The 27,002-nt window shown below is 48.0% G+C and overlaps 11 protein-coding genes across 11 annotated transcripts; 5 read left to right on the plus strand and 6 right to left on the minus strand.

Annotated features, from left to right (window-relative positions):
- Window positions 1–614: 614 nt before the first annotated feature.
- On the minus strand, window positions 615–2,021 carry ONS95_012045 (uncharacterized protein). Its single transcript, XM_058505653.1, has 3 exons — window positions 1,368–2,021; window positions 1,105–1,284; window positions 615–1,053 (listed from the first exon to the last, which is right to left on the minus strand). The coding sequence occupies exons 1-3, from the start codon at window positions 1,585–1,587 to the stop codon at window positions 728–730; spliced, it is 726 nt and encodes a 241-aa protein (XP_058358175.1). The 5' UTR covers window positions 1,588–2,021; the 3' UTR covers window positions 615–727.
- Window positions 2,022–2,680: 659 nt separating this feature from the next.
- On the minus strand, window positions 2,681–6,314 carry ONS95_015062 (uncharacterized protein). The gene is made up of 8 exons (XM_058508747.1): window positions 5,091–6,314; window positions 4,815–4,920; window positions 4,679–4,757; window positions 4,545–4,627; window positions 4,004–4,494; window positions 3,718–3,954; window positions 3,248–3,666; window positions 2,681–3,181 (listed from the first exon to the last, which is right to left on the minus strand). The coding sequence occupies exons 1-8, from the start codon at window positions 5,250–5,252 to the stop codon at window positions 3,148–3,150; spliced, it is 1,611 nt and encodes a 536-aa protein (XP_058358176.1). The 5' UTR covers window positions 5,253–6,314; the 3' UTR covers window positions 2,681–3,147.
- A 5-nt stretch (window positions 6,315–6,319) lies between these two features.
- On the plus strand, window positions 6,320–9,654 carry ONS95_012046 (uncharacterized protein). The gene is made up of 7 exons (XM_058505654.1): window positions 6,320–6,721; window positions 6,837–7,823; window positions 7,955–8,062; window positions 8,113–8,217; window positions 8,277–8,501; window positions 8,552–8,694; window positions 8,747–9,654. The coding sequence occupies exons 2-7, from the start codon at window positions 7,740–7,742 to the stop codon at window positions 9,444–9,446; spliced, it is 1,365 nt and encodes a 454-aa protein (XP_058358177.1). The 5' UTR covers window positions 6,320–6,721; window positions 6,837–7,739; the 3' UTR covers window positions 9,447–9,654.
- A 515-nt stretch (window positions 9,655–10,169) lies between these two features.
- GIM5 (subunit of tubulin prefoldin) lies at window positions 10,170–14,715 on the minus strand. The gene is made up of 3 exons (XM_058505657.1): window positions 14,617–14,715; window positions 14,352–14,516; window positions 10,170–14,270 (listed from the first exon to the last, which is right to left on the minus strand). Exons 1-3 carry the CDS (start codon window positions 14,639–14,641, stop codon window positions 14,125–14,127), a joined length of 336 nt encoding a protein of 111 aa, XP_058358178.1. The 5' UTR covers window positions 14,642–14,715; the 3' UTR covers window positions 10,170–14,124.
- Window positions 11,139–11,612, plus strand: ONS95_012047 (uncharacterized protein; the record flags this gene model as incomplete). Its single annotated transcript, XM_058505655.1, has 1 exon — window positions 11,139–11,612. The coding sequence occupies one exon, from the start codon at window positions 11,139–11,141 to the stop codon at window positions 11,610–11,612; it is 474 nt and encodes a 157-aa protein (XP_058358179.1).
- Window positions 11,786–13,525, plus strand: ONS95_012048 (uncharacterized protein; the record flags this gene model as incomplete). The annotated part of the gene is made up of 3 exons (XM_058505656.1): window positions 11,786–11,857; window positions 11,915–12,525; window positions 12,586–13,525. The coding sequence occupies 3 exons, from the start codon at window positions 11,786–11,788 to the stop codon at window positions 13,523–13,525; spliced, it is 1,623 nt and encodes a 540-aa protein (XP_058358180.1).
- Window positions 14,716–15,185: 470 nt separating the features above from the next.
- Window positions 15,186–17,743, plus strand: ORC1 (Origin recognition complex, subunit 1; the record flags this gene model as incomplete). The annotated part of the gene is made up of 5 exons (XM_058505658.1): window positions 15,186–15,672; window positions 15,722–15,786; window positions 15,832–16,283; window positions 16,332–16,963; window positions 17,013–17,743. Exons 1-5 carry the CDS (start codon window positions 15,261–15,263, stop codon window positions 17,741–17,743), a joined length of 2,292 nt encoding a protein of 763 aa, XP_058358181.1. The 5' UTR covers window positions 15,186–15,260.
- On the minus strand, window positions 17,499–19,373 carry PRP46 (pre-mRNA-splicing factor prp46). The gene is made up of 3 exons (XM_058505659.1): window positions 18,212–19,373; window positions 18,000–18,164; window positions 17,499–17,951 (listed from the first exon to the last, which is right to left on the minus strand). Exons 1-3 carry the CDS (start codon window positions 19,338–19,340, stop codon window positions 17,866–17,868), a joined length of 1,380 nt encoding a protein of 459 aa, XP_058358182.1. The 5' UTR covers window positions 19,341–19,373; the 3' UTR covers window positions 17,499–17,865.
- A 105-nt stretch (window positions 19,374–19,478) lies between these two features.
- ONS95_012052 (uncharacterized protein) lies at window positions 19,479–21,533 on the plus strand. The gene is made up of 7 exons (XM_058505660.1): window positions 19,479–20,023; window positions 20,100–20,125; window positions 20,187–20,315; window positions 20,467–20,569; window positions 20,648–20,661; window positions 20,750–20,987; window positions 21,071–21,533. The coding sequence occupies exons 1-7, from the start codon at window positions 19,966–19,968 to the stop codon at window positions 21,220–21,222; spliced, it is 720 nt and encodes a 239-aa protein (XP_058358183.1). The 5' UTR covers window positions 19,479–19,965; the 3' UTR covers window positions 21,223–21,533.
- Window positions 21,534–24,975, minus strand: ONS95_012053 (uncharacterized protein). Its single transcript, XM_058505661.1, has 2 exons — window positions 24,430–24,975; window positions 21,534–24,368 (listed from the first exon to the last, which is right to left on the minus strand). Exons 1-2 carry the CDS (start codon window positions 24,608–24,610, stop codon window positions 21,814–21,816), a joined length of 2,736 nt encoding a protein of 911 aa, XP_058358184.1. The 5' UTR covers window positions 24,611–24,975; the 3' UTR covers window positions 21,534–21,813.
- A 128-nt stretch (window positions 24,976–25,103) lies between these two features.
- ONS95_012054 (uncharacterized protein) lies at window positions 25,104–26,916 on the minus strand. The gene is made up of 6 exons (XM_058505662.1): window positions 26,559–26,916; window positions 26,367–26,507; window positions 26,270–26,317; window positions 26,083–26,222; window positions 25,658–26,028; window positions 25,104–25,604 (listed from the first exon to the last, which is right to left on the minus strand). Exons 1-6 carry the CDS (start codon window positions 26,650–26,652, stop codon window positions 25,328–25,330), a joined length of 1,071 nt encoding a protein of 356 aa, XP_058358185.1. The 5' UTR covers window positions 26,653–26,916; the 3' UTR covers window positions 25,104–25,327.
- Window positions 26,917–27,002: the final 86 nt, after the last annotated feature.

Below are 27,002 nucleotides of genomic sequence, written 5' to 3' on the forward strand. Positions count from 1 at the left end.
CATAACTGTTCTCTATCAACAATTTCATTCCAGCTCGTATTCCTCACAATAAACATACCATATTCGAGGGTCAACTGTACTTGGTTTTACTCGTAGTCATCCTCATTAGCTAATAAAGTCTTTGAGCATATTCCTGTGTCCGCCGAAAGTTCGAACACCTCGAAAGAACATTGTCTCCATTGTTTTAATGCTGGAGGTAATAGCTTCTGGAGCACAGTGCATTTATGTACCTGCAAGTCGATTTATCTCTTTGTCAAACATTACTATACGCTCATACATATGGCAGATAGACGAAGGGTTTCAGTGGCAAAGATACGACGTTGTCTGGATGGAAGTGAATGTTCCTTCTCCCACCCACGAACAAATACAGTACTGTTGCCACGTTGGCTTCCAGGCAGATGGCCTGAATATTCCAAAGCTTTAGAGTCGAATTATGATTGAATATGTACTTGTCCAATATCCAATCATGTTCTGAGAACTCATCGTTCGCAGCATTCAGAGTGGTGTTTGTTTACAAAGTGAAGCCTTAAGCGAGATCTCGCGAGTCGTTTGGGCGCAGAGGGGTACTTGGCGTGCAGTAGGTTCTCATGCTCACGATGATTCTTAAATTCTCCACGCTCATCAGATCGTATACTTGCTACTTATGAAGTACCTGGCGCTGATCAAATTGGAGTCTCAATTTCTACCATTTCTAGTTTCAATCCTCGAAGTTGCACAAACTCTGCGTTCATAAAACCTCCTCCACGACAGCCTCTCTAACATTAACACTGACCACACCTTTCGCACTCTCTACGACCTTAGCCCTGGGTTGTCTTTCAAAGAAATAGTACTTAATCCGCGGCTTATCTTTGAACTTCTCAGGCACATCCACAAATATCCAGTCAGTAGGCGTAGCCACAAATCCACAACTCTCATACAGCCGTCTCGCAATGGCAGTTCCCTCAATGAAAGCCTCAGCTCCAATCTTATCCGCAATATCACAGCCCCACTGTACGAGCATTTTTGCAGCTCCGCGTCGGTGATGGTCAGGGTGGGTGGACATCATGTCGAGAACTGCCTGTGGTAAGCTGGGCTGAGAGTAGGGAGGGATGGAGAGAGACGTACCACAGCATACTCCGCCTTTGGTACGGCGGAGGCGGTGCGAATGGACACCATGGATGATGTGCTGTGCCCACTCGTTGGATTCTGCATCAGAATGCCAATCTACGACCAACTCCTCATTCATCTGCTCCTCCGTGAGGGGTGTTTCATAAATACACCATTTTGCAGCGCTGATAATCTGTCCTATTCGCATACGTCAGAAGGCAATGCTTTCTTCCAAGACCATATGTTGAATTAAGCAAGCCTCCATCATAGCAGCGACTCACCAGTCTCTTCATCGACAACCTTCATGTACTTCGCACTCGGGTCGCCAGTCCACCAAGCCTCTGTCCTCTTGACCTGTTGCTCGAAGTTCGCCTTCCTCTCTGTTTCAGGGAAGAGAGCGAAAAAGAAAGGCTCGACAGGATCGCTGAATGCCAATCGTTGGCCCTCGAGGATCTTGGGTAGATCAGCCACCTCGGCAGGAAGGAGGAGTAGCTTCCCCATTGCTAGAGTTCGTGCTTAATGCTGTGTTGCCAATTCTCAAGCTGAAGAGCTGTTTCTAATAGTCTTGCTTTCTGGATTTAGTAACTCCAAGATGAGATGACTGGTTGGTCTTTTGGACGGTCTGTGAAGCTGTTCAGTAACAGACAAGTCTTGGGATCTTCACAATCTATCAGTAGCAGTCTGTAAGTGCATAAATCGAAACAACGCCATTGCTGAAGGCCCACGAATTATATTCTGGCGTGTACCCGTGGTGCGGAACCGAATCTCCAGCCCAGCCCTTTGGTTGGAACTTGCTTCGCTTGCGCTGCATTGTGCAATGTGTGTTCCGTCCCAAGAATCCGATTCGACAGGCTGTCAAAAAGAAATTCAATTGCGATCCTTCTCAAAAACAGGGTTAGTTAGTTGACACCTGCAGCTTGTGGGCGAGATAAAATTGTGCAGCAGGTTAGACAGGCAGCCCGGGCTATCGCTAAGGTAGTGCTAGTCTCTTGCAACAGGGTCGCATCCCACACGGCACGGGTCCGACTCGAATGCACGCTTTCCAACTGCCACAGACGGGGAAGTGATCCCGAAACTATCGTCTACGCGAGGCCAGCAAGAACAAGAACAAGAACAAGAACAAGAACAAGCACCAGCTAAACTCTATTCTGGCGATGGACCACTGCTGAGTCGCTGGCTAGGTAGATTCAGGTAGGTAGCTGCGGAAGCAATAAAATCTAGCAAAGAGCCCATCTATTACTACTGCAGCTGTCAAATGGCGTGTTTTCTATGCTAAAGATCAGGACCGGGTCAACACTATGCAAGGGATAGTTTCTGAAGCGTTGAACGGGATCAAGACTCCGGAGCTGGGGAGGTGAGAAAGACTCGAAACATCCCTGCTTATCATCGTCAACAATATATCCTGCAGCAACACTACAGTACGAGCAGTTCAGTAAGGGGCGACATTTCTTTTGCCGTGCCGCTGATCCTCATCGGCTGGTTTCCATTTGCGGTCTGAATCCGGGTGGAGACCAGTCTTGTTTATTTGCTTTTGTTATCTTTTTGATGCGAATAGTGGCTTGCAAGACGGTTGTGTCGGATTGCGTGGGGGTCGGTCGCTGGAGGTGGGTCGAGCTCCTCCCCAGCCGGCGTGGCTTGAACAAGCGTGCCAATTGAAGAATATCCCGCCGTCAGCAACCATGGACTTGGACCGTGTTGTGAGACCTGGAAAACCGCTGTGGGGTGGAGTTGTGGCCTCCTTGGGTGGAACTCTTGGGAAAGGTCCGCAAATGCTTGATGTGAGAGCTGGTGGAGTTTAAAGTGGAATTACCGGTGATTGCAGAATTGGCTTTTGGATTCTGAGATGATGGTATTTCACTGGACAGGGATGATGTTAAAAGCTTCACGGAAATGTACACAAAAAATTTACTGATAGTATACAATGACCCAAAGGCCTCGTATTCATTATCTCTCAATAACAATCAAAGCTTGAGTTCATGTCAACTCAAATTTCTTGCGATATGCCAAAAAGATACGCGCCAGAAGTACAGTCCGCGTGCCGACCACCACTCCTTTCCGTCTTTACTGATTTCGACGAATTGGGTCGACAATTGGCCTGCGCGCGATGGCAAGTCAGTGATTGCTTATAAAATAGAAGGAGGCAGGATCGCCTAGGACGTACCATTTGTAGTTGTGTCTTCCTCGGAAGATGTAAAATACCACACTGAAAATAATCACACCTCCCCAGATAAGTGCAGACCAGTTCATGCTCTGTGGGGTAACTGTGGACGTGGATGGCCAGAAGGAGAAGAACATGGCAATGGCAGAGTAGATCAAGGCACAGACATTAACGATGGGGCCTAGGATCGGACCCATCTTCCAAGGACCCCAGTGGATATTGTCTTTGACGGGATCATTTCGTAGACGCTTGTGAAGTAGGAGTGCAGTGGGGATCGCGTAAGATGTGAAGAACGAGGCGGTTGTGATTGACACGATGGCGTTGAAAGCGGCACTACTGCCAATATTGATGAGGACAAGCAAGAGTGATGTGGCGGTGCAGACGAGAATTGAATACAATGGAAGAGCAGAAGGCTCGTGGACCTGGAAAGTGTTAGTCAAATTATCTGTCTAAAATGGTGTCTTATTACTCACTCTTCCGAGTTGATTGCTGAATGGAACACCATTGTCACGAGCAAAAGCCCAGAGCATTCGAGATGCGGTAGCCATGACTCCAATGGCAGCTGCTGCCATGAGAAGCATAACAATGCATGTCATTGCCGTAGCACCTGCTGTGCTGTTCGTGGCTTGGAGAAAGATCTCGATGAATGGGAATCCGGTAGGAGTTGCGAGAGCATCGTCAATGCTGCCAAGGCAGAAAAGAACGGCAATCTAAAGTTCTGTTAGGCAGAGAAATTAAATACGAAGAAGATGTACATACCAGCATTGCAAATCCGAGCACTCCGTTCAAAACCAATGAGAACATCATAACGTTCGGGACCACAGTCGAAGCATTGTGGATTTCCTCGCTCATGTGGCATGCAGAATCGGCACCTAGGAAAGCAAATACACCAGTGACAATTCCAACGAACCAAGAAAGTCCATCAGAAGACCATCCGCCACCATTGACGAATGTCACAAAGACATCCTTTGGTGAACCGTGAGGAGCAAGATAGACCAGAGGTATCAGGATAGCAAAAAATCCCAGAACATGGAAGATCAGAATCAAGCCTTCGATTTTCGGCAGCCATCTCGCCAAGAAAGTGTTGATGAAAACGATGACGAATATGAGCGCGTAGAATATGAGGGTCCCTTGCCATCTTGTTGGAACATAGCTGTCGTTATTGAGAACGACCATTCCTTGTATTATGGAAGCCGCGAGAAATGCAACACTCGCTTGGCCTGCCTGCCATGCGATGACCGTGAGCCATCCTTCATGTTCTGATTAGCCCAAGCTTTGTTATATCATGGAAGATTCTTACCTGTGGTGTAGCTTAGGAATTTTGCCCATCGCCCTGGAGCTAGGATTGACACCCAATGGTACTGACCACCCGACAGTGGCATCCTGTTGTTGCATTTAGATTTACATCGCCGTGAGTTATTTCGCTCCACTTACATTGATGCCATTTCGGCGAGTGAGGCAACAACAGCCAAAGATCCAATCCAGGCGAAGAGGAAGCCGTACACGAGGCCGGCTAGGAAACCAAGAAGTTAGAAGGGTTTTCTGGATTACTTCGTTGGGTTCTGCTTACCTGGACCACCGTTTTGAAAACCATAAAGAAAAGCTGCAAACAATCCTTCCCATGTTGATAACAAACTGCAGACGAAACCCGCGATGGACCAAAATCCAAAGTTTCGCTACGACAGTCAGTTCAAAATGCAGTTATCACCAGAGCCTCAAATCAAAGTCTTTGAGCGTAAGAGATTCTCAACGCCAGTTGAGACTTTCATAAAGCAATTGAGACGAAATCCATGACACTGTCAAGCCCATTGCTCATGCCAATGCTCAGAGATAGAATGTGCCGTACCTTCAATTGCTGTTCTTTGCCAAAGTATGCCATTTCCTCCTCATCTCGGGCTGTTCCACCGCGTCGTCCTCTGGTAGCAGTACCTTCGCTCACATGCTGGTGACTTTGATCGGAGTCATCCTGCACGACATATGATTTCATCTCAATGTTTTTGTCCTCCATCTTGTAAACTTCGTTGACTCTGTTCCAGCTGAAGCTCCAAGAACGCCAAAGAATGAGGGGATAGTGCAGAAGGAAAGATGGGAGGGTTCAGATCTGCAGAAGTAACTTTGGATAGTGCTCTGTCACTAATGGCCTGCTGCAGGCCATTTCTGTTAGCTCCTGCCATCAGATGAGTACACATCTAGAGCCTATCTGCACCAACTGATGAAGCAAGGGTCTTTATCCCAATCAAGCTATGGCCGAGTACACGTTGAACACAATCTCACATGCCGTGTCTGCAGCGGTGGTGCAGCACTTACAGGCATCTCATCCTTCTGGACTACGGAGTGCAGGTGGGTGAGGTTGGTAGCGAACCGAAGCAAGCATGTTAGCAAGTGGCCGGCCCAGGCAGCCAGGGCCAGTTAGTCCATGTCTGGTATCGGTGCAGCCCCCATGCTGCTCCGTGCATGCAACTATCACTAAGAAGGAATGCGATATTGCGAATGTCCGGTGGGCGAGAATGGGAATAAGCCGAAAGATAAAACAAAGCGATCTAAGCTGATTACAACAGGTTTACAAAGGACGGGATTTTCTCCAGACGAAAGCACCTGGTAGAAGGAGAAGGAGGAGGAGAAGGAGAAGTCTTAGCTGTGTACATGTGACAGTGGCGTTTAGTGGCAGGCATCGAGAGTTGAAGGTGAACTAAGAGATGTTTGAGACCCCCTCGACCCTCTTCTTGCTTCATCGCTAAGGTACCGACGGAAAGGGAGGGGCATGGAGCGTGGAGCGTGGAGCGTGGAGCGTGGAGCGTGGAGCGTGGGTGGGATCCAGCTCCATTATTCCATTATTGTGACTTGTGAGGGAGGGTGCAAGCGTGGGGAAGAGGAGTATTCTGGTTGCCCGCCTCGCCCGCCTAAGGTAGCCAGCCCACCACGGCAGACGACGAAAAGGCTCTTCCCGCCCGGAAGGCGGCCCTGAGCCGTACCGAAACATCCACTGGGGGTAATTGCTCATGATTGGCCAGCAAGCGAATACAGCATTACAGTAGCCACCTGCCTCCTGCCACCCTAGACCAGACCAGGGGGAATCGAATGGACCAGCCAGCTACTCGTAGCCCTGTTCAAACGATGTTGGTTGTCCACCCGTCCAAACAAAACTTCTTTGCGTCTACCGCCACTTTATTATACATTCAACAGCAGTGCCGCGCGCAGGCAAGATTAGACGCTCCGCCCTAAGTCACCACCGTTCCAATTCTAGTATGAGGCTTGCATCCGCTCCAATCATTACTTTCTGGGTAATCTGCAGTAAATTCAAACAAGGGTGCGGTACCTCTGTACCGTGTGTACACAACAGTCGTCCATAGCAGTTCGTAGTGGCGCGAAAAAGAATCTCCGACAGCTCAGCGCTGTTGGAAGTCGTGACGCTTGAAGGAAGAATTAAGCGATGCCTTCAGACCAGGGTATATTGCATGCTTTGTTATTTTGAAATATGCAAGTTACGCCTTCCCCCAGCATACTGGGAGAAAACCGATTCCGGAAACTCTAATGCCGAGCTGGGCCCTGCTTTGGCGAGATACTGTATGAAAGCTGATTCGAGGAACTCAAGGGATTCGAATGATTGGTCTCTGGATCACTTCACCGTCATGGGCAAGTCGTTTCGTCGCAAGCACATCTCAGACTGGTCGGGGAAGTGAAGTGCGTTATCTTGGGCGAGATTTCTCAACCTCAGAGCCTTGGCGTGGAAAACCGTTACCCAGCTTTGTGTGCTGATGTGAATCATGCAAGCACCTTGCCTGGTTCAATACTCCCTGATCTGGGTTTCAACAATGGACTGGATTTCTGTGGCAGGTGCCAAAAGTCGCAATCCCATACATACCCATCGCTGCTAATTCCAGGGAAACGTGGGTCCGTGGGGGTGAATCGGCCTGAGCAACCATGTCTTATTTGTGAGGATGTTGGTATGGAGCAGGCTATTGGTCCGCTATCAGCTCCACGAGTGGCTTCACTTCCATGAGCTCATCGCAACTTGTCCCGAAGAGTAGTAGCATCAAAAGTGACCCTGCATTGTGCACGCAGCCGGCCTCAATTCCTTCGATGGGTTTGATACTTTCCATGCTTCCAAGTTCTGCGCCAGGATACTTTCTTCCGGATATTCGTACTCTGGACTTGGGAACTCGCCCACCTGGACCTGCAAAAGCAATTTCCCAGAATCTTTATCCCGATCGAAAACATTTTAGTTCTGGTGCTATTCCCCCTGTTCACGTTGACTTGACGTTGATTCTCCAACAGAAGCTTAGTTAGAACGTTATCGAACTAGATATCAGGGGCATGCTCCTGTTCCCATAGAACGCCAATCTTGCAGGAGGCTTGCTAGCATTCCAAACGCCCACCGACAGAGAGATGGTGTGAAAACGGTTTATACTTCACTGCTTCCCTGATGGAATGTGTAGAGCGAAGAACATCACGGTCAATGTGAAGGCCCTGACTTGCTTCAAAGCTTACTTTCAAGATGAATCAGCCTTTAGCTACTCTTCTGGCTCGACAAGTTATCATATCGGATGATAATCAAGGGCCGATTGTCAACATTGCAGCAGTACGTGTTTTACGACCTGGTATTCTCCAAGATCTCGGACCTCGACTACAGACATGTATTGTGGATTACGTCTGAAGATCTGAGATCCGGATCCTCGGATTTTGACTTTGATAGCGCTAACGCTCTTGAAGTGGATAGGAATGACGATCATGGTACTGTGTGTACTTACTAGAGTCATCTCTAAGTATACGATTGTTCGGCGAGCAACAGTTGATGATGGCTTGATCTTAGCGACAATGGTAGATACCTCCATATTTTCTTTGGCTGTATCAGCTAACTCGTGAAATAGGTATTTGCGACTCTACATACAGTCATGTTATCTTCTATGGTGGCGAACGGACTCGGGACGCCACAGTCGACAGTCTCCAACAACGAGATTATAGAGATTGAGAAAGTGAGCTGGAGCTTCCCCATTGAAGCTTATATGGCCAATGTTGACAATGGAATCACCAGTTCGGGTACACGTCCCAATTACTCTATATACCAGCGCTGGCTTTAGCCAAACTCTCGACTGTTGTATACCTCCGAGCTCTTTCACCTGTGGCGCGTTTTGCCATCGTCAATCAAGCAATTGAGGCATTTGTGATAGTATGGGCAATTGCTTCAGAATTCGCAATCGCGTTTCAGTGTGCTCTTCCAACACCTTATGCTATTCTCACATCAAAGTGCTTCAATACGGTAAGCCAAAAACAGTCTTCGCGGCCAGTCAAGACGCTGAAGATACACAGGTTACCTTTTGGAATGTCACAGGCATCTTCGACATTCTCACAGATATGGCCATCACCATCCTCCCCGCTTACCTCGTATGGGGCGTAAAGATGCCTAAATCCAAAAAAGCACTGGTGATCCTGGTATTCGGCGCGAGGATGTTGTAAGTCTTTCCCATCGGATCTTCATACTGAGAACGTATCTAACAAGAGTAGCATTATCCCCCTCACAATCTGGCGGTTGGAAGTTATCAACGTCGATGCTCGACCATCAATCCCAGACCAAACCCTCGCATCCTACCACACATACCTAGCCACGACCGTCCAGCTCAACTTTGCCATCGTCGCAGCCTGCATACCATTCCTAAAGCCCTTCATGGAAAGCATGAACTCAGGCTCCTACATTGCCTCTGCAGCGAATATGGATTCAACATACGGCGCGGGAAGCAAGCTCGGTTCGCGCTCTGGAGACACAAGCCGCAAAGCATCCAAGCCAAAAGGCAGCATCAAGCTCGAAAGCCTCAGCGAATCACGAACCACAATTCCCAACAGCTCCACACGTTCTCGCACGCCCAAAGAGACAGCAGAGGGTACCCGCGGCGGCTCCACAGACGACGACTTCCACTTCGGATTCCAGGGACAGAGGGCAGATGATCTGGGTCCGCTGAGACCGGATAAGGGAACGCATTTCATACGGATTGGTCGCGCGACGCCGGAGGAGAACCAGGCGAGGAGTTCAATTGAGAGTGATACTATGATTATTCGGCAGACTACCGAGTGGGATATCCAAGAGACGTATGAGGTTGCCAAGCCAGGGGATTTGAGGGTGGCGTCGAGGGTCACGACGGACAGTGCGAGTGACAAGGCGGAGAGGGATTGGCGGAGAGGGGGGCCTCAAGGACATTCTGTCTTGTGAGGGGAAAGGGTGTCGATTGTATGATGTGCTATTTAGCGTGACTTCCTGGTTTGTATTAAATGGAGAATTGGAGATTAGGTCATGGCTGGGAAAAGTGTACTGCAGGTTCAGTTCATGGTGAAACTGTATTAGATGACAATAGATATGGCAGATGAAATCTAGAGAGATGCTTCCAGTCTTTCGATTCTCGTATGTAGTAGACTTACCAGGAACTATAAAATGTCCAGTAAAGTAGTTAGCAGCGTCTGCTGTCATGTCCGTAATAGCTTGACTATAGAACAATCATTGATATGCTATTCGATTAAGAAAGCTGAAAGGCTAGTCTCCTTGAGTGTTCTTGCCTGGAGTAAGCTATAACAGCTCGTGTGTGGTGGGTCTTAGCATGCCATCCAAATGAGCCGAAGAGAAGTCAGAGGGGTCTTCTCACTATATACACATATCTGAGTGGAATTGTACTCAATGACTTCATAGCTGTGCTTGTACAAGAAAATAAGCTTACATCAAAGTTAAAAAACAATTGAGGCTTTTGCCGTCAGAACCTAATCCCAACTCCCAATCTCCAATCTCCAATATCCTCTATTAAGCAGCAAAAGCCGGCGCATGATTATAATAATCAGTGAGTAAGGTAAACAGGCATAGAGCTATTTGACTCACCTTTATGTAATACGCACGCTAACAGAGACATCTTGCAAGCTAAATTTCAACTTGTCTTTAGAATGTTGTGCTAACAAGAGTTTAAACCTATCAGATTCAAGGAAAACACACTCTGTGAAACACAATATCAAATTCAATCTTCGAAGGATTATAATCCAAATTTTACACCATCTTGCTTTATAAACCTACAGACTAGCAGTAGCGCTCCTCGATCTTAGCAAGATAACTACATATTCTCATTCTAGGCAAGATCTAAAGAGACTTTTTAGGAGGATCTTCACACACTTTCTCTCGCAGATTTGTTCAAGCGGAAGAAGCTACTGGTAGTGGAAACACTGGAGGAACATGCCTTTCTATACCCCAATGTGACGCCAGGCCGAAGGAAGACCACCAAGAAGACTTGGTCAAAGGCCTGGTCAAAGGTGACTACGTCTACAAGGATAAAGCAGTCCACGAAGTCGCAGTGATAGGCGAAGGTGATGCTCACTCCCTCATAAAAGGGATATTCAACGTCACAAAGAAGCCAGAGAGCCTGAAAGCTTCATAGCAGATTCAACAGAGCCAACAAAACGCTCTTTCCTAGTTGGCGGCCTTGCCTGCCTCTACTTCCTGCACGCAGCTGGGGCAAGCGCAACTAGTAGGTAATCAAAAGAGAGTCCTGAATCTCTGAATTCATTCAAATGGCTATCTCATCCATGTCCATCTAGAAGCGAAAGCTGTGAATCACTAGCGGGGCGTGACCGTTGTTGTCCTGATATCGTTACCGCGGTGTCAACAAATAAACGAGATCAATTTTCCCCGCTGGCCCACAACCATTTCTCTCAACGAGATTCCTATTGACACCAGAACACTGTCAGTTGATACCAGAGCCACGACAGTGCTCTTGTATCTCCACACAGCTCTGCAACAAGATGAAGGAGTAAGTGACCAGCCTGTTCCCCAAGTTGTGAGTGGAATTGCTGACATTCAACAGCTGGGAAACCAGAAATGCGCGAGGTATGTTGTCATCTCGGGCAGCACCTCATTGTTGCTAACAAGATGTGTCTAGACTGGGAGAACGACACGGAATCCGTGGTCTCCTCCGCTCAAAGTGACAATGGCCAATCTTCAGGGCATTCTGCCGTTGAAGGTACATTGATCTCCATGGTGCAATCGCAAGCCTCAGGATCGACTCAACCTCGTCCTTCACCGATTGTGCATCAGGTTCTCAATGGAACACACGCAGCGCGGAACCCTCTCCCTCATAATAGTGCAGCTCGTCGAGGACCGCCCATCAATGGCACACTTCCTAATGTTGGCGTTGCTGGCCGCTCCCATCTTCCTCCTGGTGGCCAGTCCAGCTCGTTCCTCAGATCGAATGGACTGAAGAACGGACGAGATCGGGCCAATACGGGCACGGGCACGGGCAGTAACGAAAGTTCCGCAGGCTCTGGCGAGAATGTCCCTCCTAGCAGTCGTTGGCAATCGTCTGGTGATAAGAAGACTGGTTTGTGCAGCACCGGCAATCATTAAACACGTGAAAGGTATTGACTCACAGTCTAGGACGCAACCGCTCAGCGACCCAAGGTGGCACCTTACGAGGAAATGCTCAAGCACGGAGTTCGACAAATCGATCTTCTGCCAAAGACATCTGGGCTGACCCAGCGGGATTGGTAACTGAAAAGCGAGCGGCCTACAACGAACACATGGCAAGAACGACACAAGAGAGTGAACAATACTTAAGGGCTCCGCCTATAGATGAAGGCTTCCCTTCAGTTGTGAGCGCCATACAAGAAAATAGTCGATGAGCACCCGCTGACATATTGCGCTCGTAGGGAACATATTTCTGGCCGTATCGTACGAAGACACCCATCGATTTGTTTGGCCCCAAGCTTGTACCCTTAATTGCAGTCCGAAAAGAGCACAAGGTTTTCATTGAGTGTGTCACCACCACCGACAATACTCAGTACTTGCGTGTCAGTTCAAGAGATGGCAAAGCCGATTTCACGCCGGTATTTGATGGTATTCGCCGAGCTGTGCAGGATGCAAAGGCGAGAGAAATATCGGCGACTCCTTCTTACATATTTGTTCCTCCGACCGCAGAAGCCATGCGAAAAATTGTAAAGCCTGAAGTGTATCAAGTATTGGCGCCCATGAGAGCGACGGGCTTCGTGCTTTTTGGTGAGCCCTTGACTGAAGATGACAGATTGGAATGGAAATCGAGACGCCCTGGCATGGTGACACAAAACCAGCGAGAATTCCAGGCAACATTAATGGCAGGTCTGAAATGCCTCGAGCCGCTGAAAGGTTGGATGAGAATGCGAGTCACATTTGGACATGTCGCAATTCGCAACTTCCGAAAGCCATTTATCGAAAACGAGTACTCATTTGAAGAGTTTGTCGAGATGGTCAAGAACCCACGTCAAGTTGGCAGCTTTGAAAAGAAGTAAGCACATCCCAGTGCCCAGAAGCAATCGCGGTTGTCCCTATTCTAACAATGACACAGGATTGGGGGATCCGAAACTGCTATCAAGTTGTCCCAAAAGATTGTTAGTTGGCCAGACAAATTCGTACCAGCCAGCGGCCGTACAGTATCACTGAGCGATGTCAAATTTAAAGACACCGCTATCCTCTTCATCCTGACGAACACAGGGGAAGAACTTCGACTTGAGGCCGAGATCGATCGCTTCTACGAACAGGAGAACAGCGAGTTCCAGGCTGGCTCCGTTAGGCTTTTCGTCAAGGATAAGACGCACAAGAGATTGAATATAACCTGCATCGATGTTGAGAGGTATGTTGTAGAAACGCTCGATTGTCGGAAGTCCTGCTCACAGATTGGTTCTAGAGAGTTGGATTGGCAACTGGAGGTCATCACAGACAGCGAGCAACTTGTAGTGCCGTCTCAATTGGAAGACCTCATTAAGAAGTCTATCTCGGTCAAGTCCAGAGTATTTAGGGACCGCCACGGCTTGGAGTACCCAGAATTGAGAACCGCCCCGGAAGAGCCATACGAATTCAATAGAGACTTCAGAATCACAAGTATTGTGGTCCGAGGTGTTATCCAATACAAGTTAATGGACTCTGGCTTCTTCGTTGAGGCTTCCATCTTTCGAGAATGGATCGGAGATCGCATGAAAGGAGAACCAACCATGAAGACCAGTGTATCTATGTTTCATCCCGGATGGGATACACAGATGGAGTCCATCGAGGGTACTACTCGAGTTCGCGACTTTGGTCCAGGCTTGATCCATTTATTTAATGGCCGAGCGGCATGGCTTGTACCGTTCCTTGACGAGGTAGCATTCACACAAGGTCTCTTAGTTGATGTAGTGAAGGCTATCAAAGTCGAGGAAGCTACAAGGGCTGAGGCTGCTGCTACTAAGGCCTTGGCAGATGCAGCAAAGACGGCTCAGCATGTGGCTGCCCAGACTTCTGCTACAACTTAAGAAGAGATCTCGTGAAATTCAACTTGTTGAAGGTACGTAGACAGCTTTCTCGAATCCACTGAGTTTCAATTTCTGACTTTGATGTAGCTTTTCAGTCATCGATGACACATTTGAGTTTATAACCCGAAATATGCACCAGAAGCAGAAAAAGGGTACATATCGACACAGGCCGCCAATTTTCTATTTCCTTCAATCTCTCCCTTCATATTCCCCCGCAGATCACACCTTTGAATGCTCATGGCGTGGTGCTGAATGTTTTGCGCATCTTGAAAATGCTGAGATCATTTGATCCTTCTGACATGTGTCATCGGGGGGGTATTTGAGTATTGATGTGTTCGCTTATTGTAGATTATTGAAATGATCAAGCCGCAGATGCCGACGTAGAAGGAGCAGGGCTACTCAGCACCTTCTCCCTTAGAACTAGAAAATATGATTAAGTGAAACTTTAGCGCTCCTGGAAATATCACTTACCGTCTTCCACAACTGACAGATTCTTCGACTTCCCCTGTACTATGGCTTCTAAGCCCTTCAAATTGGTACCCAGCTCTTCAACCTTCGCTTCGTAGAATTTTGTAGCATCCTTCGTGGTCTAATTTGAATCAATATCGCGCCCATCCAGAAAGACATATTCGGCAAACCTTCTCCACGTAGAATCCAGTACCGACATCCACAATGACATTTTCCGGGTCCGCCAGAGTTCCAGGCACATACAAGGAGGTTGTGAGAGGTACCAAAATCGGCTTGCCTAGTCCACCAGGTATCAGCCACAAGTCCATTAAAGGGTATGCGAATAGAAGCGAATATAAACAGTACAGTGGGGTCCTACCATCAAGCTTCGGGTTGACGCCACCAGCGATGGAGCGAATGCATTCTCGGAACTTGGCTTGAGCAGCGCGTAGCTGTGCGTGGGAGTTTGTGAGGTGCTCTATCTCGTCGTCGAGTTGCTTTTTGACGGCGCTGAGCTGTTGGGTTGTGAGGCTTGCGAGGTCAACTGTTTTGGTTTGCAGTTAGCTTTTTGTTATTCTTTCTCTGCAGACCTTTCTTTTTGCTTCTGTATTAGATATAGGATATATTGGAACGGACTGTCTGACCTTGTTGTCCTTTTGGAGAAGACATGTTTGCGATTAAAGAGGGAGTTGTTTTTGTCTGTCTCGAGGAGCTGTGGAGGAGGTCGCCTGGTGAGAGCTTGAAATCTAATCGGCTGGTGTGGTGGGATTTGCCGGGATCATGCCGAGCTAGACAGGGCGGGGCAAAGCTGGGGACAGAGCTTTGCTGACTGCTTTGTTTACTTTCCCAATTTTACACATTACCAATTACACATGTCTCTTGAAACTGGAATGTGACCTGCGCAAGGCCTCATAAGGGTTGTCGGTGTTCATTCATAGTATTGTTTTCGGCAAGTGGCGTACCAGCGCAATTTCAGAATTGTAAGAAGAGAAAAATCAGGCTTGCATTGCTCCTTCCATGTTGTCCTATCCTGCTAGTAACCATCAGTGAAAGACACCCTCAAGAAGACTTTGAGAAAACTCTCTCTCTAGTGTGATCGTTCGAGGTAGGAAACTCAATGAAGCAATGCATGTTGACGAAAGTGCCAAGCGAGCCCCTGAAACCGCTCAACACGAAAAGTCGCGGAACGCGTCCCCTTGAAGTTCGCTAATGCAAGCACTTTAGCAACGTCAAGATTCCTCGACGTCGACGCAAAAGCCATTGACCAACGCCACGGCATCAGCACAAGATGGCACCTCAGTCAAACGCCTTGACTCCACGGCAGAAGCGCGAGGACAAGGCAGAACGAGCGCGGAAACTTCTCTCAGGTGCGACACTTAGGAGGGAGGACTCTGATGACGAGCTGGGCACAGATGAGTACCCTTGGGAATGGATCTATGAGAAGAAGGGGAAGCAGGCGCAAGATGACGAGGAGGATGATTCTGCGGATGATGAGAAATCTGCTTTGACGCCGAGGAAGAGAAAGGCTCGTAATGCTGCGCGATCGCAAGGTGGAATTATAGGGGCCAAGATGGGAGCCTTCAAGTGCAAGGTTGGAGATACGGTTTTGTTGAAGGCGGAGGGCCAAAATCAGTCTTGGGTGGGAATTATACAGCAATTCTTGGAAGAAGAGGATGGAGAGAAATCTGCGAACTTCTTATGTAGGACTTGTGTCTGACAATTTCTATAACAATTGGCTAATGCGCCTAGGGTTTGCTAACGAGAAGGAAATCCGACCACAATTGAAGGAGAAGAAGAGATCCGACTTTCTTACTGTAAGACTACTTGAGGGTGACGAAGAATACAGCTAATGGAGGTAGAATGAGCTGTACCTCACCCCGGATACCGATATCAATCCTCTGGAATCGATCAACGGCACTGCATATATCATGTCCGAGAAAGTCTTCAACAAAAAGTACCCCACTGGCAAAATCCCCAAAAAAGCTCGAGAGCATGGTAAGACATTCATTTGTCGGAGAGGCTGCGATACTCGGGCAGTCAAATACACGGAAGAGTTTATTTGGGAAGATATTTCACATGGTACCGAGGATGAGGTTACGGAGCTGTTGACTCGGATCGAATCAGAGACCAAGTCAACGAAGAAAAGAAAATATCAGAGGCGCACGAAGGGTGATGATGATTTCAAGGGAGGCGTTATTGATGACGATGAAATGGAGACACATACGCCAAGGAAGAAGCAGAAGTTCTCGAATGTGACTACGCCGAAGAAACCACGCACTCCGTCAAAGCTGCTGACACCAAGCCATAAAAGGTACAAATTCTAGAAGTTCAGGGTATGAATTTAGCTAACAGATTGTAGGGTTGTCGTGAAGAAACCACTTGAGTTCACACCACTTGGTACTCGAATGCTGGACCCTGAACATGTCGAGTCTTCTCCTTTTCAGACCGCTCGTTCAAGACTGCACGTTTCATCTGTTCCTACCAGTCTACCTTGTCGAGAGGACGAGTTTGCTTCAGTATACTCACATCTCGAAGCTGCCATTGTCGAGGGCACAGGAGCTTGTATTTACATTTCGGGAACCCCCGGGACTGGTAAGACAGCAACTGTTCGAGAAGTTGTGGCACAGCTCAATGCATCGGTTATGGCCGATGAGCTTGACGATTTCATATTTGTTGAGATTAATGGTATGAAAGTCACGGATCCCCACCAGTCATATTCTCTATTATGGGAGGCACTGAAAGGAGACCGTGTCAGTCCTACACATGCACTGGATCTTCTCGAGAGAGAGTTCAATCACCCCAGTCCTCGAAGAGTACCCTGTGTGGTATTAATGGATGAGCTTGATCAACTTGTCACCAAGAATCAAAGTGTCATGTACAACTTCTTTAATTGGCCAGGTCTACGGCATAGCAGATTAATTGTGCTTGCTGTTGCAAACACCATGGATTTGCCAGAGCGTACGCTGAGTAATAAGATCAGCAGTCGACTTGGTAAGACGTCTCCTGCTCTGCCCCCGCTACCTAAGCTAACAGCCTCTAGGCTTAACCAGAATCACTTTCCCAGGCTATACCCACGAACAACTCATGAAGATCATCCAATCCCGCCTTGAAGGCGTACCAGGCGACATCGTCGAATCCGATGCCGTACAATTCGCCAGCCGAAAAGTAGCAGCTGTGAGCGGAGATGCTCGTCGAGCCCTCGATATCTGCCGGCGCGCAGTCGAGCTCGCTGAATCAGACGTGCTTTCTCAACCTGCGCCTAACACTCCTAGCAAAAGTGGCAAGAACGAGAAAATCCCAAGGGGCTTCGGGAAAGTCACAATAGCGACTGTGAAGAGAGCCATCAATGAGGCGACTACGAGTCCTCTACAGCAGTACTTGAGAGGCCTGCCTTTAGCCGCGAAAGTTTTACTTGCAGCTCTGTTGGCAAAGACGAGGAGAACAGGCATTGCGGAGAGTATTTTGGGGGAGGTCATGGATGAGGCGAAGAGGATGGCGAAGATGGACACAGGAAGTCAGATGATTGAATTCCTATTGAGGGATAATCACGTTTCGACTAAAGGAATGGGCATGCAACTGTCTAAACAACCTCAGAAGACGCCACGATTACTAGCGATGGGGTCTTCAGCTGTGGATCTCATGGAAGCTGGTATTATTGGCTTGGAAGCTAGAAGAGCGGATCGTACGGGGAAGATCCGATTGAGTATTGGAGAGGAGGATGTCAAGCAAGCTTTCAAGGATGATCCAGAGGTCAAGAATCTTGGATTTTAAGACTCTGAATGAGAAATAGATAGATATCATACACATTTTTCATTCTTTTGAATGAAAACACCATGTCCTTTGTACGCCGTTCGCCGCGCAATGCGTCCCAAACACACTCTCAAATCATTACACTAAAACTTTTGTCTACCCAATGTTTGCTTCCACTCTAGTGGATGGGTTTCTGGAGTTGCTGATTCGTCCTGCTTCCATACTTTGACTGTGATGGGAGTTAGCGATGTAAAAAAGTTGTGAGAAGGACACTTACTGGTCTTATCTGCCTCTCCACAGATCAAACGGAGGCCGGTCTTGTCGAATGTCGAGCTCATGAGACCTGCTTCAGCATCGAGAGAACCAGGTTGAGCAGTAGTATCCAGCGCTTGGAACCTGTGGCCAGTCTTCCAGTCCCAGAAGCTCATCGATCCGTTGTCACCTGATTCTCGTTAACTTGTCTCTGAGTGCAATAATAGGTCTACTCACCACCTGAAAACAGCACATTGTCCTCGTTAACAGACATAGTGTTTATGATCGAATTTTGTCCATCGAAATTCTGCATGAATGCTCCCTCGGGACACTTCCATTGCTTGATGCTGCCCGTACTTCCAGTAGCAAACGTGAACTCCTTTGGATGCACAGCCAATGCTCGAACACCCTTCTTGTGATGCGTCAAGACTCCCATCGTCTTCCCTGCTGCCAGATCCCACAGCCGTACAGTCGAGTCGAGCGAAGCAGTTATAACTTGCGGATCTGCTTCTTGACACTTGAGATCTGAAACCGTGCCCTTGTGTCCTGCAAGAACGTGGATGTTGCTTCTCGTCCGCATATCCCAAACTCGAGCCACACCATCTCGTCCACCAGTAACCAACACGTCCAAGGTAGGGTGAAGAGCCAGTGTGTACACTCCACTCAAATGTCCATGGTAATGTCTGATAACCTTATTCGTCTCCAGATCCCAGCACTTGACCATCTTATCCTCACCACAAGAGAAAAGGTATGGATGTCGAGGCGAAACTGCAAGACCTCTCACAGTCGAAATGTGTCCCGTCAACGTAAGCTTCAAGTTTCCTGTCGCAAGATCCCAGATCTTGATAGTTCGGTCCCCAGCTCCACTCGCAAACCACTTGTTCTCCGGCTCAACAGCCAATGCGCGAACCCATCCCAGATGTCCAGAGATAACCCGCATCAACTTCCACGGCGCGTGCCATTCTGGTTTCTGCTGGACGATATTCTGCTTTCGTACCATGCTAGATCCAGGGAGATTCTTCTGCGGTAATGGCCTATGAATCAAACTTGTGGAAGAGCCATTCTGAGGAGTTGTTGTAGGAGGTTTGGCCTTTCCAGTCCGTACAAGAGCTGTCGAGGATCCATTCTGCGGCGCTTTTGATTTTGATTTCGGTTCCGGAATGGGCGCTGGCACTATCGAGGCGTATTCTGAGAAGACTCGAGCTGCGAGGGCATTCTTGCTTGCTCCGGCGTCGAATTCATCGGTCAATGCGCCGGCTTCGAATTGGGCTCTTGATCGTTTCCTGTTTTCGAGTAGAAGGTTTTCGAGAGATGGTGGTTCTGATATTTCAGCCGAGGCAACAGGTGTGATGGTGGTGGTAGCCATGGCTGGGATATTTGATGGCGGCGTAGATGGTTTGTTGAAGTTGACATGCGAGGCTGATTCGCGATTTTTTGGCGACGCTGCCTCGTGCAGCTAGTGAATCTTGCAAGCCCCCTGCTCGATACGCTACCTCAAGCTGAATGGAACTCTTGGAAAACGAGCTGAAAATCATGAATGGTTAAAGCGAGCAATTTTAAGTTGATATTTAATTCAATGTTACAGCAAGTCCTAAGTTTTGGCACGTTCTGGATTTTTGAGTCCACTGCCATTATCAGTTCACTGCAAGCTGCGAAAGTTGAAATTTGAAGGTTGAAAGCTTCTGATATTCAATGCCTTCTTGGCTATGCCAACTGTTTACGAGCTGAACCATAACGTCAAATCTACCTATTCATGTAGAACATAAGTACATCCTAATAACACAAGATACCGCACTTTCGTCCACTTTGAGTCCAATACACTTCTTCGCTTTAGTTCACTTAAGTCTGTCGGTTTTCTACAACACCCCACTTCGCTAGCCTAAGGCCCAGAGATCAGGCTACATGCAGACGACGACTCCCAAACCAAAACAAAAACTCCCAGTACTTCTCAACTCAAGCCCAAAATCAACATTTCTTCCAGAAACTCAAAAATGGCCGAGCCAGAACCCTCTAAATTCGAGATCCATGAAGCGGCTCGAGATGGTAGAAGTAAGTTCTCTCATAAACACCAGCTACCCCTCCTCAGTACCCCGCCATGTAAGGACAAATACTGACATCCTCACAGCTCAAGTCGTAGAATCGCTGTTAGCTGTAAGCCATCTCGTATTTCATAAGACGTACAGAAGCAGTATTGTGCTGAAATATGAAATAGGCCAATCCGAAACTAGCTCAGCGAGTTGACGATGATGGTCGTTTGCCATTGCATTGGGCTGTGTCTTACAACCATCTCGATATTGCAAAGCTGTTAGCTGCAACGAAAGACTTCGATGCTGATGTTCAGGTATGTGATTATGACCTGGTATTCTTTCTGTTATGAGTATGGAATTATGAGTATGGAAAAGGAGGGCTCGAAACTCCAGACTATGACCTCAAGCCTAGGATGAGATGATTGTTTAGAGGTAGTATGAGGCTGATTGGATGATGATGTCTAGGACGGCTCAGGATGGACACCATTAATGATTGCTGTCAGCTTGAAAGATGGCGAAGAACTCGTTGATCTGCTGTTGAGAAAAGACGCCGATGTCAATGCAAAGAGTAAGTCAACGCCGTCTCCTTCACATTCGCTTCATATCATGTCAAGCCATGGAAGAAGCAGTACTGACATACCACTAGATTTCACCGGCCAAGTATGTTCCTTCCATCCTAAAATCACAGATACAATTCTCCCCCCTCATTTCTCTCCACTCTCTCACCCATCCTAACACCCACCCCCAGACAGCACTCCACTTCGTCTCCTCCAAAAAGAACATCGACCTCGCCCGTCGTCTCTTAGACCACAACCCACCCGCCTCCGCACGCGTCAAAGACAAGCGCGGCCAATACGCCATCCACCGCGCCGCAGCCGTCGGCTCAGTCCCCATCGTCGAGCTTCTACTCAAGAACAAGAGTCCTGTGAACGCGAGCGATATTGCCGGCCAGACGCCGCTGCATCACGCTATTGCTGAGGGTCATGGTACGATTTTAATCTCGTCGAGTTTTTTCTTCCATCCCGTGAGTATAATACTGTACTGTACTGATACTAACATGAGAGCACAGGCGACACAGCAGTAGCACTGCTCAAAGCTGGTGCTGATACTGATAAGAAAGACAATGATGGGTTTCTCGCTTTAGAACTTGCGCCGGACTCGCAAGTCAAGAAGTACATTCTGAAAGCTGCGGAGATGGAGGGTATTGAGCTTGCATCTTAGTCTGAGCTCCACTCCCTGCCTGTCTTCTAAGAAGCGTTTCTCTTGTTCTGTTCTGGGTTCTCGCATGGTCTCCGTGCCCATTTCCCATTTGAAATTTGAAATTTGATGTTTGCTTCCCTTGTAATGGGCCCTAATTTGACTCACTTCAAGTGGATCAGATGATCCCAGGATTGATTCGACGTGGAGTTTTTGACACTGAAGCATGAAAAGAGACAAGGACGGAAGTATGATCGTCGAAAGAATGGAATGGCACGGAATGTCGAAATCCATTGTATATAATACTGTAATATCCCAAAAACCTGCCTGCCATTCTATTTTATACCATGATCTTACATGACATGCATGAGTAATGTTACTATAGAAGAGTCAAAAGTGCAAAGTGGAAAGCAAAAGCAGCATCCATTTGAAGATTTCCACCAAAAACCCAACGCCAATACATCCCTTCATATCGTGGCAGGCGTAAATAAGTTTCTAGAGTGTAGCTTCTATAGAAATGCGAAGGTTTGAAGTGTCTCTTCGGTGCCACATGAAGATCACCAAAGAGGCATACCCGCTGTCCAAAACGGAAGAATGCTTTGCATACCAGTTCCTCTATTTCACAGTCCTCTCCACCAACTCCCGATACATCGCCTTAATATCCTCGATATCACTCTTCAACTCATCGACCATCTCACTTTTCTCCCCCAGCATCTCCAGCGTCGTCTGATACCTTTCATTCAACACCGCCACCTCTTCCTCTAGCTCCTTCTTCCGCTCCTCAACAGCGCGCTTCTGTGAGACCTCACGCATCAATGACACGATCTCCGCGCGCGCTTCATCTCGTTGAGCTGAGAGGCGAGCAAGATCTTCTTTCGTAGCGACTTTCTCGCTTTCGAGACGTCGGACTGCCGAAGACATGCGTTCGACGAGTTGGACGGAAGGTCCGGCCCCAGCGGTGGAGACGGAGACGAGGTCGTTGATTGTTTGGTGAGGGGAAGAGGGGGAGGTGGTCTGTTCGAAGAAGTCGTCGGCGTCGGTGTGGATAGATGGGGAGGAGGCGTGGTTCTCCCTTTCTCCGTTGTGGGATTCTTTGAGGGACTGCATGGAGTCTTGTCGGCTTGGTGTTCCATTTCCTGAAGACTTGCCAAGCGGTTGGGTGGATGGACGGCGGCCAAGGAAGCCTGCTACCGGCGTTATATCATTGTTTATTGAGCGTGCTGACGCTCGCCTAATTTGGAGGTTCTGCAGTCCGAGGTATTCGGATGTTAGACCTCGCCTTGTTGACGCTACAGGCGACTCTGCTCTGTTGTACTGTGTCTCTTCCTGGAGCTTCTGTCTTTCTTCATCAATACGGTTCTGCATTTCTGATTTCCAAGCTTGTTTTTCTTGCTCGAAAGAAGCTTTAGCTTCGACCAAAGCTGATTCCGCAGCTTCGGCTCTCTGCTGTAGAGCGTCTAGCTTCGCTTTATGCTCTGCTAGCTCTTGCTGGAAGCTAGGCATCTTGGACCTTGACTCTTCAAGCTCGTCTTCATTACGCTTGGCTTTGAGTGTCTTTAGACTGTTAGTAAAGTTATGAGATCGAGCAAGGAGACATACCACTTCTCGAGCTTTCCTCCTGATATCGGCTTCTCTCCTCGTAGCCTCATCCCTCTCTTTCTCCAGATTCGTAGCCCGTGCAATGAGAGATGCTTCAATGCCCTGCCAATTCTCACTAGCAACAGCATACTGCGTCTGCAGAGTCTCAATCTGTCGCAGCAATTTCGCCTGAGCATCACCTGTAGCTCCTGAAGAGACCTCCTCAGCCCTTGCTCTCATGACTTCTAGCTTGCTCTCCAACATCTGCTGCTCGGATTTCATCTCCAGTTCCGTCATACGAGCCTTTTCAACGTCCTTGTCCATTTTCTCTCTCAACTCCTTGATTTGCGCTTGTGCTCTATCAGCAACCAAGTTCTTTTCGATCTTGAGGTTCGCAATGTCATCTTCAAGGTCTGCGACCCGCTTCTTCTCTGCCTCCAGAGCTTCATTCGCTACTTTGATTTCGGCTTGCTTTCCTTGAGCAACAGCTTCGTCCAGCTCAGCTTCCAGTTCCATGATAGCTGAGTCTTTAAGCTCGTTTGCAGCCTTAAGAGTCTCAACGTCCTTCTGTATTTGCTGTACCTCTTTCTGCTTCTCTTTCAACCGCTTCTCGAAAGTCTCGGCTCTCTTCCATCGTTCAGTAACAATTGTGACATCTCGCTCAGCCACTTCCTGTTTCTTTTTCGCCTCTTCGATCAACTTACTATCTTCCTGAATCTTTGCTCGTAATTTCTTGATCGTCGTGAGCTGGTTGAGTTCCTTCTTAGAGAGCTTCTGACCTTCTTCCATCAGAAGGGCAACTTGTTCTTCCTTGTCTGCGAGTTTCTTCTCTAGACTACCGCTTGGGGCAGATCCACTGGCTTTCCGCGCTGCCTCAGCACCCTCTTTGGCTAGATACTGTAATTTTGACTGGAGGGCATCGATCCTCTCTATATACCCGTGCACCTCTTCCTGTCTCTGTAACTCTGACGTCTCATTGTCTGACTGCAATTTCTTTAGTAGAGCTTCGTATTCTGCAGGTGTTTTAGCCGTCAACAATCCCAACTCCGGCCGTTCGCCAGATGGTATCTCCATAGAAGGGCGTAGGCTAGGCTGACGGACGGAGTCGATCGAATCTCGAGGTATGCTTGATCTCGCTGATTCTACCGAAGGTCTAGGAGAAGCTTCCGCTTCAGACTTAAGCACAAGTCCATTGGGTTCTTGTTGAGCTTCCGGCGTAGGTTCAATGACCGGACTGCCAGGCTGCACAGCAATTGATGGTGCTTCGGATTGTATACGTTTCTGCTCACTACCCTCATCTTGCGATGGCCGCGAAGCCGTCTCCGGCCCAGCATCCTTGGCTTCTACCTTCAACTCCTCCCCCTTCGACTCCTCCACCTTCGATTCTTCTACCTTCGGCGCTGGCGCATCAATACTTTGTCTGGGACTACTGCTGACGGTAGCAGGACTGCCTGTTCGAGAAGGAACTCCAGAAGAGAGGGCAAGGGAATCTGGCCTGTCAGGTTTCTGCGAGTTCTTCGCAGCTATAGCTCGGGCAAGTCTTTCTTGTAATCGATCATTCGCTCTGTTCGTAGAAGCCGTCCTAGAAACACCTATAGTACCAATACGTCAGCGTAGCTCCCTTGCAATCATTGTAATTAGTTTGATACGCACCTGAATCTGATTTCGAAGGAGAAGCAGGCAGTGTAGGAGTTCCAGGTTTCTTCTGCCCAGCTGCAGCAGCTTGTTCCTCGACGCCCTCAGCCAAAATATTATCCAGCCTCGATTCCACCCCGGCTACAGCTTGTTGGAGGAAGTTCCCCCATCTGGATGTCTGTTTCGCAGGAGCTGCCATTTGTTATTGGTATTTTGTATTTGTATCTCTGCCTAGGTACAGTGCTCTGTACCCCACTCTCCTCCCAATGCCGTCTTTATTCCGCGGATCTTCAAGGAATCAATCGCGTGCAGTCGCGTTGAAGAATGCCTGTCACTTTTCTATCCGGCCGTTCGGGTCTGGTTATCGTGCGGACATTTGAGCTTCGAAGCTTGCCCAATTCCACGTTCGCACTGTCGGATTCACTCAAAGGTTATCATTCTAGGGCTCTGGTGACATGAGGACAACATGGAGCTTGGAAGAGCGGCGCAGCAAAAAGCAGGTGTTGGGAACACGAGGTTGGTCGGTATGTTTCCTATTGCGTGTCGAAGCAGTGCAGTAGCATGCATATCTGGAGATGCCACGAATGCGCTAAATTGGCTGCAGATCCAGGGTTCGTCAACCAAGCCCACCCCACGAGGCTATGACGAGGCCGAGATTTGGCCTTGTTAGTTACTAGAATTTATGTAAAGATCTATTTCGAAATCCACGTTGAATTCTAGACTAAATGAAACAATAGATGTTCTGTTAAATCTGTGGTTGAACAACGGCCAAAATCACCATATCTGCTTCTTGTAAGAAATGCATTCTATTATTATCTCCAAGGATCATCGAAGGAACCAAAGAGAAGGGGTATAATTCTATGCACAAGTCTTCGGTCTATCATCATCCAAAACGTCTGTCAAACATCCCTACTCCCTACACGGATTTTCGGTCTTCTCTTGTCCCATGGCCGTAGCCATTGCCATTCCCATTAGGCTGCTTCTTCCCGTTGGCTTGGACGTGTCCATTGGAGGAAGCATTTGTCCCTCTCTGGCACCTCTTCTTTTCAAGGTCTTCTGAGGAAATTACCTCTGGAAGAGCAAAGACAGAGGGCCAATTCAATACAAACTCGTCTTGTCGTTCGTTGAGGCAATGTCGTAGCCAAACAGCCCAAACGATGTAATAGTATGCGCCAACTCCGGTCATTAAGTGCCTGTTACAATTAGTCAATCAACAATTTGTAGATCGGTACGAGAGAAAACTTACCACCATCCATGTCCTTCAAGGAGTATCCCCCATGGCAGTCCAACCTGATGTCTCCAATGGCGGATCTTCGAGCAGTACTGGTTGTCCAACGTCCATATTCCAAAACCGCCCAAGAAGATCGCCAACCCAAGAACGACCATTATCCACATATTTTTGAGTATAGCTCTATCCCTATCGTCATTCTCCAAACGCTCCTCTGGCGTGACAGAGCCAGAATCAACTCCTGTTGGAGACTTTGTGCCATATTTTTCTTTCAGAGAAGGTCTGATGTTGACTTCCATCACATATGTACTTCGAGCCATTATAACAATCAGGAGAAGGGCAAAGGCGTTTTGGTGGAAGTCGGGGTCTTGGAGATAATGGTAGTAGAGCTAGTAGCAGCAGTTAGCATATATGTCAGTTCCTTAGGGAGAATGCGAGCATACCGTAATGAATACTGCCAAGGAAAGCAATCCTGCACCTAACAACTGGCGGACAGGTCTGGACTGAGAAAACGAGAAAGTCGCATAACACATAATGGTCGCCGTGTAGATCATTGAAAGCTCATCCAGCAATTGCATCGGATCTGTACTCAAGTTAGCAACTGGAATTTCACCACACTGAGTGACTTACACTTCAATGTGCTGTGAAAGGCAAAAGAACCACTCCCAACAAGCAAATCTACAAACATTAGTAATTCGCCCACATCTACAGAACCACGATTCCTTACATCCACAGAAAGACACCACAAAGATGCTGTCATGGCCATACTTCAAACAATTCCGGATTCCTTTGACTCCCAGAGCAATGAATAACAAATTGGTTAGGGTATTGACAATTTCAGCCGAGTATATTGTAGCGTAATAGTCCTCTGGCGGTATAAGTAAGAATTGGTAAATCTGTACAGGGCAGAAGTTCTTACCTTCACACCAGTTGATTGTTGAAGTGACCGGGTTCCAGTAACCCTCATCTGGTCGTGCTGGTGGATACTTGATCGACGGCAAAAAGAAGCCCATTGCGAAATGGTGTGAAGATGAGATGGGAAGAATTCCAAAAAGTTAAAACTTATTTGAAGAACTAAATGTTGTTTCTCTTCCCAGGAGCGAGAGTGTAGGAAGTACTTGGGGAACTCCTTCAAACGGCCTTGGAATCTTGGAAGAGCTGGGCGTAGAAAGTTACACACAGATGATTCGGAGGCTAGCGTTTGAAGATGAGTTGTTGGAATGGAAAGGGCGCGGCCACATGTTTGGGTACAAGACAAGGAAAGGCAGGACGAGAGGACGAGGAAGGGAAGAGCTTCGTACTTAACTGATCTTTACTTGACCGGAATTGGAATGCGACCTTGCCTACCCTGGTCTTGCTTCCC

The sequence above is a fragment of the Cadophora gregata genome, assembly GCF_030347475.1.
Source record: "Cadophora gregata isolate MNR1 chromosome Unknown scaffold_6, whole genome shotgun sequence".
Lineage (NCBI taxonomy): Eukaryota > Fungi > Ascomycota > Leotiomycetes > Helotiales > Ploettnerulaceae > Cadophora > Cadophora gregata.

Coding starts and splice junctions, on each gene's coding strand:
- ONS95_012052 (XM_058505660.1), top strand. CDS start 19,966: ATGGCCGAGCCAGAACCCTCTAAATTCGAGATCCATGAAGCGGCTCGA. Junction 20,126..20,186: donor TCGTAGAATCGCTGTTAGCT/GTAAGCCATCTC, acceptor AATATGAAATAG/GCCAATCCGAAACTAGCTCA. Junction 20,316..20,466: donor ACTTCGATGCTGATGTTCAG/GTATGTGATTAT, acceptor GATGATGTCTAG/GACGGCTCAGGATGGACACC.
- GIM5 (XM_058505657.1), bottom strand. CDS start 14,641: ATGTCTTCTCCAAAAGGACAACAAG. Junction 14,517..14,616: donor TTCTCCAAAAGGACAACAAG/GTCAGACAGTCC, acceptor AAACCAAAACAG/TTGACCTCGCAAGCCTCACA. Junction 14,271..14,351: donor CGTCAACCCGAAGCTTGATG/GTAGGACCCCAC, acceptor CTGGTGGACTAG/GCAAGCCGATTTTGGTACCT.
- ONS95_012045 (XM_058505653.1), bottom strand. CDS start 1,587: ATGGGGAAGCTACTCCTCCTTCCTGCCGAGGTGGCTGATCTACCCAAG. Junction 1,285..1,367: donor GGTTGTCGATGAAGAGACTG/GTGAGTCGCTGC, acceptor GTATGCGAATAG/GACAGATTATCAGCGCTGCA. Junction 1,054..1,104: donor CAAAGGCGGAGTATGCTGTG/GTACGTCTCTCT, acceptor TACCACAGGCAG/TTCTCGACATGATGTCCACC.
- ONS95_012053 (XM_058505661.1), bottom strand. CDS start 24,610: ATGGCAGCTCCTGCGAAACAGACATCCAGATGGGGGAACTTCCTCCAA. Junction 24,369..24,429: donor TCCTTCGAAATCAGATTCAG/GTGCGTATCAAA, acceptor TTGGTACTATAG/GTGTTTCTAGGACGGCTTCT.
- ONS95_012054 (XM_058505662.1), bottom strand. CDS start 26,652: ATGGGCTTCTTTTTGCCGTCGATCAAGTATCCACCAGCACGACCAGAT. Junction 26,223..26,269: donor CTTTCACAGCACATTGAAGT/GTAAGTCACTCA, acceptor ACTTGAGTACAG/ATCCGATGCAATTGCTGGAT. Junction 25,605..25,657: donor CTTGAAGGACATGGATGGTG/GTAAGTTTTCTC, acceptor TAATTGTAACAG/GCACTTAATGACCGGAGTTG.
- ONS95_012046 (XM_058505654.1), top strand. CDS start 7,740: ATGAATCAGCCTTTAGCTACTCTTCTGGCTCGACAAGTTATCATATCG. Junction 8,063..8,112: donor GCTTGATCTTAGCGACAATG/GTAGATACCTCC, acceptor CTCGTGAAATAG/GTATTTGCGACTCTACATAC. Junction 8,502..8,551: donor CATCAAAGTGCTTCAATACG/GTAAGCCAAAAA, acceptor GAAGATACACAG/GTTACCTTTTGGAATGTCAC.
- PRP46 (XM_058505659.1), bottom strand. CDS start 19,340: ATGGCTACCACCACCATCACACCTGTTGCCTCGGCTGAAATATCAGAA. Junction 18,165..18,211: donor CAATGTGCTGTTTTCAGGTG/GTGAGTAGACCT, acceptor AACGAGAATCAG/GTGACAACGGATCGATGAGC. Junction 17,952..17,999: donor TGGAGAGGCAGATAAGACCA/GTAAGTGTCCTT, acceptor CTCCCATCACAG/TCAAAGTATGGAAGCAGGAC.
- ONS95_015062 (XM_058508747.1), bottom strand. CDS start 5,252: ATGGAGGACAAAAACATTGAGATGAAATCATATGTCGTGCAGGATGAC. Junction 4,495..4,544: donor ATTCCTAAGCTACACCACAG/GTAAGAATCTTC, acceptor CAGAACATGAAG/GATGGCTCACGGTCATCGCA. Junction 3,667..3,717: donor TCAGCAATCAACTCGGAAGA/GTGAGTAATAAG, acceptor AACACTTTCCAG/GTCCACGAGCCTTCTGCTCT.